The 8901-nt window shown below is 43.0% G+C and overlaps 1 protein-coding gene across 1 annotated transcript; it reads right to left on the reverse strand.

Moving 5' to 3' along the window:
- Positions 1-2889: 2889 nt before the first annotated feature.
- Positions 2890-8641, reverse strand: LOC108766207 (uncharacterized). The gene is given in 6 exon segments (XM_018515371.1): positions 2890-4363; positions 5222-5363; positions 5460-5774; positions 5853-6086; positions 6436-6618; positions 8518-8641. Coding segments are annotated over 6 exon segments (2472 nt in total).
- Between the last annotated feature and the right edge of the window lie 260 nt (positions 8642-8901).

Raw genomic sequence — 8901 nt, forward strand, 5'->3', positions numbered from 1 at the left:
GAGGGAGAGTCTATTATCAGCTGTTATCCGAGACAACGTCGTACGCCAACAGCTCACGCGTATAAAATATAAGTCGACCGATTAATAAAGTCAACACGAACGCAAACTTATCTTATAACCAAAATCGGGCCGACAAGAAATCGCAATAGTACATGTCAAGTGTAACACATAATATTTAATTGTGATCTTGTAAGAATTTACTAAAGTTATTAAAGTGTTATTTTGTATTGAGTGGTTTATTTGTGCGTCCTGGTCCTCGGCGAATCCCCTACCTGTATCCTTCACCCAAGGGTACAACACCATACTTAAACTATAATAAGCATTTAAGGCCGGGAAACACATTAATGTTCCAAACTTAAAAATAAGAGAGAGAACCGATTCGAATAAGAAGAAGAAGAAGAAGAAGAAGAAGAAGAAGAAGAAGACGAAGAAGAGGAAAAGGAAGAGGAAGAGGAAGAAGAAGAGGAAGAGGAAGAGGAAGTGGAAGAGGAAGAAGAAGAAGAAGAAGAAGAAGAAGAAGAAGAAGAAGAAGAAGAAGAAGAAGAAGAAAACGTTATTCGCTCACTAAACCGTAGGGAAGAAAATAACGATTATTGAGAAATCTTCGTTTTGCCAATACCGGTGCGTACGTTTTTGTTTCATTTCGCGTTACAATCTCATGAAACGCTGTGCGACGGATTGCGCTAAAACGCAGATTTATATTACATCATGATGTACTTCCTCTTCTTCTTCTTCTTCTTCTCCATACCTTTCTCTCTCTTTTTCTATTATTAATCTCCTAATACTATCGAAATTTACCCTAAGCGAGTTCTTATAATTAAGCGTTATTCCTTTTGCTTTACAAATTTCATGCAGGCGATCTTCCGGTGTACGAATAACGTACGCATAGAATTTCGGGCCAGCCGACACGAACGACTCGATATAACTACCGCGGGCGTAGCTGTCGAGATTGTCGGTCATATCCCGCAAAAAGTTACCCGTACGTGGCTCGTACTCGTTCGGATCGCCTGTACTTATATACGAGGGTCGTTTGAAAAGTTTTGAGCCTCATCATGAAGGTGGCGTTACTCGTCAAAGCCATTCTGGTATTATAATCGTGATACTTACGAAAGATATCTGTGACAATTGTGGCCACTTTGGACGTTCAGTTCTTGTTTGACAATCATTTGTGTCGTCATTTTGTAAAAATGGAAAAAATTGAATATCGTGCTATAATTAAATTCTTGCATTTGAAAAGCAATACGTCTACGCAAATTAAAGCCGAGTTGGACGCTGTTCACGGGGACTCTGCCCCATCATTTGCCACCGTGAAAAGATGGGTAGCTGAATTTAAACGTGGTCGTACCAACTTAGCTGATGTTGAGCGTTCGGGACGGCCAACGACTGCGACCACCACCGATAACATCGAAGAAATTCATCAAATGATAATGGACAACCGTCGAATTAAGATTAGGGAGATAGCAGAGGCTGTTGGCATATCAAAAGAACGTGTTTGTCATATATTGACTGAAGAATTAGGCATGCGTAAGTTAACCGCGCGTTGGGTGCCGCGCTTGTTCACTCTAGATCAAAAACGCATTCGAATGAACATTTCTAAGGCCTTGTTGAGCGGTTTAAGTGAAACGAGTCGGATTTATTGCGTCGATTAATAACGGTTGATAAATCTTGGGTCCACCATTTCACTCCTGAAACGAAAGACCAATCAAAACAGTGGACTGCGAAGGGTGAACCTGCTCCGAAGGAAGCGAAGACGGTTTTATCGGCGTGAAAAGTGATGGCGACTGTTTCTTTGGGACAGTCATGGAATTGTGTTGATCGACTATCTTGAAAAAGGTAAAACAATAACAGAGATGTACTACGCATCATTGCTTGACAAGCTAAATTTAGCAGCAATTTATAAAAAACGACCGCATTTGAAAAAGAAGAAAGTGCTGTTCCATCAAAATAACGCACCGTCTCACACTTCGACGGTCGCTATGGCAAAAATTCACGAATTGCGGTTCGAATTAATTGACCATCCACCGTACTCACCAGATCTGGCCCCCAGCGACTTTTTTCTGTTTCGTAAGCTCATAGTTTGGTTCGGAGGACAGAAATTTTCATCGAACGAGGAGGTCATCGCATCCGTAGACGCCTATTTTGCAAAGCAAGACGCTCAGTATTATTTGAATGGATTAAAAGGGTGGGAGCATCGCATGAAAAAATTTATCGACTTAAAAGAAGACTATATGGAAAAATAAAATTGAATTTGATTGAAAAATTACTTGTTTCTATGTTAGGCTCAAAACTTTTCAGACGACCCTCGTATGTACAGGAATCTGTATCATAATACAATACTCGTCTATTCAATAATTCGAAATGTTCGTATAATTTCAGCCGCGCCAGCGCCGTCGTGAATGCCGCGATGACGACATTGGTCTGCGGAGAAGCTACGACCGCTTCTTCTCGCGATCTCTACGAATATTATCTCGTCGTTGACGGGTAATGTATCGGTTATTTCGTCTTCTGGACTCGTGAGGAAATCTGCCAATCGTTGGTAATTTTTCACGATCTCGGTGTTAGGCAAATTGGATCGTCGACCGAATTTTCCCTAAAAGGAATTTAAGCAAAGCTTTGCAACCGAATGTAAACCTGGATTTCGAGATGTTATTTTTATCGAGAACGATACCCTCGGTTTCCTCGTATTTCCGAAGATATCGCTCCTTAGCTTCGTCATCCACGCATTTGTTCGGCCATCCGCTAGTTTCCTACTTCAATTGCAAAAAACTATTGATATACCCGGTAAACAATCCACCCTGCCGCGTATCGGAATCATATTGCGTGACCTTGTATTGCCAAATTTCGCTCACATCCGACACGCGATAACCTTTCTCGATGGTTTTGCTTAATTCACAGGATACCCTCGAATTCACGCTCGGCGAGACTGTGAGTACACTCGGCTTGTGAGAACATTTCGCAGCAACTCCGACACAGCGCGAACAACAATTTGCCACGTACGCGATACGGGAGTACCGGATGAAAGAGATCGCGCGGAGGGAGTACTTTACAACGAATGAGACCTTCGATCGAGTTGAAATTGAAATCTGGAGCTACGCCGATTAACTCGGAACATTCCTCTCCGATGTAGATCTTTGGGTAACTGCTCGGAAAAGCATCCGTTTTCAGTACATAGGGATACAGAGAGCATACGTGTATGTAACGTATTTTCTCCGTTTCCACAACATCGCATCGGATTGCTATATTCCCCGTTCGGCCACCGAAAAATGCATCGCGCGGATTGAGAGGTGAGTTCTTTATTATCGGAGCATTTTCAAGAAAATCGCGCAACTCATTATTCTTACGTATTTCCCGGTCGAAATCGCACCATTTCTCCATCATCAGGTATCCCCGTCGTAGAAGGCGCCATGTCGCTGCGAGAGTTCGCTCGTAGCGCGTGTCGATCGTTTCGCCATGATCGGTAGAAGAATTGAGTTTTCTTTCGCGATTTATTCGGAAGCATGATGGACAACCATGCCAAAAGCATCCGTGAAATTGTAACAAGTAACGTCGCGTCTCGTTCTCCAAATCAGTTTTATAATATCCATCAACGGGCGTATCGGCAATCCGAAACTCGCGCCCTCGCCCCGCGTGAATTATCTGTTGATTAAGCTCAGGCTCTATCCACACCAACCACTTCACGGCTTTGCGCGAGTGATTATCTCTATATCTTGGAATGACTCCTATTTCTTCCCCGCGTAAAAAGTTTCTGCGAAAAACTTTCATACACGTAGAAGCGATAGTCGTGCATTCCACGAACGAACACACGCTCCCGCGTTCAAGAAAGATTTTCCTGAAAGCCAAGCACACCCGTCGAAGGATATCTACGTCGTTACGACAATATTTGACTATTTCGCGTTAAAAATCAAAAATGAAGCCGGATTGTGTCATCTCGGCGTGCCATTTTATAAAATGCTCGCGTTCCTCGGGTTTCATTTGTTCAGGCGAATAATACCGTGCGCTAGGTATTGGTCCGATATATGCTTTATGCTCTTTTGTATTGAATAAATGAGGAAAGATGCTTTTACCTGATGTATCCTGCAGCCCGAAAGCCTTAGGTAAATCAGAAAATCGCATCGGCATATAATTTGAGCTATCAATAAATTTCGTGTTACCGACCATCATGATAATTTTCGTCCCGTTCAAAATTACCCGTGGCTCTTGACTTATGCCAGATTGTTCTATGATGTATGTTAAGATAAATTGAGCATCAAACGCTTTCGCATTATGCGCGATACAAATTATTTTGTTAAAATATTTTGACGTTCGCGTTGCGAAATCTACAAATTCTTTTACCGGATCATAGAGAAAAACAAATTCACGCACCCTGCACCAACGACATCGTGTCGATATTTCCGCGCACAAATTTGTTACGCGACGCAAAGAGTGGATATGTGTATCTTTACGTTCTCCGTTCCTTCGAGCGTCTCGTCTTGTCGGGTTTCGAAGTCATAGAACACGAGTGCGACGAGATCTTTTTTACTTCGCGCATCATTCGCACTTTCGACGTCATTCTCGTTGTTTACCTGGTTCTGTTCTCGCATTGTCCCAACACTCGTCCCCTCTCCGGGGTCTTCGACTGTGACTATACGACGAAGAGGCTGTATGTAACAAGAATGATTCGAAGTTTGCAACAAGCGACAAATTTTACAAAAGATAACGTCGCAGTCGTGACGCGAATTCGATTTCACGAAGCGTCCGCAGTCGTTGCAAATTCTAACGGATTTGCAAACGCTTGCGTTCGATTTTCCGTCGTGAGATCTTTCCGCACGGTGACGCTCGAAACAGGGATTTCCGAAGAACGTACGATTACACGAATCGTACCTAACCAACTCGGCGCACCAACCCGGAACCATCGCACGACGGAATCGCGTAACATCGCGGACATTTTTTCGCGCAACGATGCTCTCTATCGTTCCGATACCCGGTGTTGCACGCCACGCAATATCCTCCTCGAGAACCGACTGCGGCTTTCATATTTAAAATTGGCTGAGAATGCCTCGAATGCTCGTAATACATTATATTTAAACGGAATGAAGGTTCACGACCTGGGGAGAAGAATAACGCGCAGCCTTCGTACAACGAATTCTCGCCGCGACCAAAAGTACTGAAATTGTAAACAATTATCGCGATATTTTCCGCAGCGAGAAACCGTTGAAATTGCTCAATTTCACGAATTCCGCACCCATTCTCGGGAATCGTTATACCCGCAGAAATCGTTAATTCTTTAGCCAACTCACGTTGTAAAGAAGAACGTTGCTGTCTCACAGATTCCCATCTTTCATGTAGTTCCCCTAACTGCCCGCGATCGTAATGCATGCGTGCCGCTACAAGCGAACGGGGAAAACATAAATTGTCGAAATTGGCAATTTGTAAAATTGAGCGTTTGGCTACGTCTTCGCGCGTTAATCGATTGGACTGACGTCCGCGACCGGCAGATACCGAAACTCTGAAAATGCGTACCGTGAAATTTTCCGCGATATCGATTCCTCCAGCACTTTGCGCCACCGAACTCACGAGCCCCCATATGTTTTCGTGGATTTGGTCGCGTGCTGGACGAAACGACAATTCCGCTGGATCACGCGCTAGATTAGCCGACTCAAATGATAACCCGACGTAATCGCTCGGTTCGCACAAATGTACGGCATACGTTCGGATTTCACGAAACGCGTTTTCTAGCCATTGAGCCATATCGCTACCTTCAGGAGGCGGCCGTATCGCGAAAGTCGCTTCTTTCCCTATAATCATGAAATTCCTAAATTGCCACGAGTTTTCCGCCCGTAAATCTATATAATTATTCATCTCGTGCTACCGACGTCGTCGCTCCTGTTGCTGATGCTCCTGCTCTTGATCTTCATTTTGAGCCTGACGAGGTGTCGGTGGTGTCGGCGGCAACAGTGACAGTGACTGCGTCGGCGGCGGCGACGACGTCGGCGATGGTGTCGTCGCCGGTGTCGACTGACGGGACCGCGGGGGTGACGCTAGTTGTTGATCTCCCCTTTGTGAAGACGAAGGGCTGGACAGCACCACCACCCCGCACCAACGACATCCTCCACCAAAAAAGTTAAACAAAATATTTATTTAAATTTCGTTGACTTTGCTATATTATGCCTAAAGCTTATCCCCCTCCATGTGTCATAATGTAACAGCAAAGTAAGGTAACTCACCTTTAGCTACTTCATATGATCGTGAGACGGGGATATTTTTTCGCTCGAGAAGCCTCTCTAATATTCCGGTGACTGCGGTAAAACCGGTGTGTGTGTGTGTGTGTGTGTGTGTGTGTGTGTGTGTGTGAGAGTAGGAAACTTTCAATAGAAAAATATACGTTTACGAAAAATTTCTCGAAACAACGGGTTAAAAGTAAATAATAAAATATTATTACTTCGACGTAATTGTCACCCTCCTCTTCTCCGACTTCCTGCGTCACGTCCTGTGTTTCCGGAATTTCGTCGACCATATCAGCGATTTCCTCGTCGCCGGTATCATTGATAACATCTTCATTCGCCTCATCGATGATATCACCAACATCTTCGTCGTCCTCGTAGTCGGAAATATCGTTGTCAGTTTCTTCTTCTTCTTCTTCTTCCTCTTCTTCATTTTCGCGTGCTAAAAGTAATTTTTACTGCTAATTTTCTTTTTTTCCAGAACTAATTCTATGTTTCGTTAACCGATTTTTTAAACTTATGCGACATTGAAATAATGGCAACTGACGGGTTCCTTGACCTCTGCAAATCTCCATTATCCTCGACATCAACATCATCATCATTATCTAAAATAGAAATGTTTTTATTTTTCTTCTTATTCCAGTAATATTATATGAACTATTAGGTGTACAATTTTGCTTCCGCCATTTTCCTATAGATGGCTTTAGCGGTAAGTGGTGGTCGAAAAAAATAAATCATAGACGTCATACGATAAACATGGGCATCTGTCAACCCCATAGAAACATTAGTCGATTTGTGTCTGCATCATAAAGTTATTCTCGATAGAAAATGTCAGTTTACGAGCCAAATTCTCGTCATTTGCAGGTTTTAATTTTCTGCTTCAATATGAAGAAATGTGCGGCTGAGGCTCATCGAATACTCTCCAATACTTATGATGAGGCTGCTATTAGTGAAAGAACGTGTCGTGAGTGGTTTCAACGTTTCATGAACGGTGGTTTTGATGTCAAAGACCGGTATAGCGGTGGAAGAGAGAAGGTTTTCGAAGATGTAGAATTGGAGGCATTACTTGATCAAGACTCGTGTCAAAATCAAAAAGAATTGGCACGATCATTGGGAGTGACTCAACAAGCCATTTCAAAACACCTCAGAACCATGGGAATGATTCAGAAGCAAGGAAATTGGGTGCCGTACGAGTTGAAGCTAAGTGATGTTGAACGCCGTTTGTTTGCTTGTGAACAGCTACTTGAAAGGCAAAGACGGGAGGGATTTCTACATCGCATTGTAACTGGGGACAAAAAATGGGTTGATTACGATAACCCCAAGCGCAGAAAACCATGGGGAGTTCCCGGTCATGCTTTCACGTCGATGGCCAAACCGAATATTCACGGCTCCAAGGTCATGCTCTGTATTTAGGGGGACCAGCTTGACGTAGTGTATTATGAGCTGTTAAAACCGACTGAAACAATCACAGGCGATCGGTATCGAACGCAATTGATGTATTTGAGCCGAGCAATGAAAGACAAACGCAATACAACGAGAGACACGATAAAGTGATTTTGCAGAATGACAGTGCTCGACCCCATGTTGCGAAAGTGGTGAAGACATACTTGGAAACGTTGAAATGGGAAGTCCCCACCCGCCGTCTTCTCCAGACGTTGTTCCCTCTGACTATCACTTGTTTCGATCAATGGCACACGGCCTGGCGACCGGCACTTCCGGTCTTATAAAGAAGTAAAAAATTGGATCGATTCGTGGATCGCCTCAAAAGATGACCAGTTTTTTCGACGCGGGATTCATACGCTGCCCGAAAGATGAGAGAAAGTAGTGGCCAGCAATGGAAAATACTTTGAATCATAAATGTATAACCAATTTTTTACAATAAAGCCTCGAATTTCGGAAAAAAAACGGCGGAAGCAAAGTTGTACACCTAATATATTTTACAGTAGAATATTACTTAAATCATCTTATTCATTTCGATGAGAGGGATGCTTTGACCATTGCGTGGAGGCGGCGCATTATTCGGCGGTTCGATTCGCGCTCTTCCTAGAAAAAAATAAAAATATTTTATTAAAAGAAATTTCCAGCATTTGATCAACATTTTTATTTTTCCAACTTACGCGCAGGAATACCCTCGTCTTCATCCTCCGCGTGACATCGTCGTCACCACAGACTCAGATGCCCACGTCATATGAATTGCATGGGATTAACGTGCGCCACTTGACGATTTGACGCTAAAAATAAATATTATAATTTAATTAATAGTAATAATAATAAATCTTTTTTTTTAAATGTATAATTTTGTTTCGGCTCAGCTTACCTACTCCTACTCCTGTGTTACCGTTGATCCTCTGACGGAACTCATCAATATGACCATCAGCGTCATCCTCCTCATGATTGAAACACTCGCGCACTTCTATGTGCCGCGAGATTGTTAGCGTCATCACACTATCACAGTGCCTCAGTTTATGCATAACGCATAGTAACGTACTGGAGCACTCTCGCGTAAAGTTCTCGAAAACTTTGTAATTGTTTTCATTTTCGTCTTATAATTTCAGTATATATCCTCTTGCAATCAATTTTTGATTAAGATTGCAAGCGACTATAAAAAATTTTGATAACAAATCACGAAGAGCCGCACTCGCAACAAGATTTATAGAAAGCACGCTCTCGGAAAACAGCGACACAACGAGAAGTTGAAGCC

This window comes from Trachymyrmex cornetzi, unplaced genomic scaffold (assembly GCF_001594075.2).
Source record: "Trachymyrmex cornetzi isolate Tcor2-1 unplaced genomic scaffold, Tcor1.1 scaffold575, whole genome shotgun sequence".
NCBI classification, from domain to species: domain Eukaryota; kingdom Metazoa; phylum Arthropoda; class Insecta; order Hymenoptera; family Formicidae; genus Trachymyrmex; species Trachymyrmex cornetzi.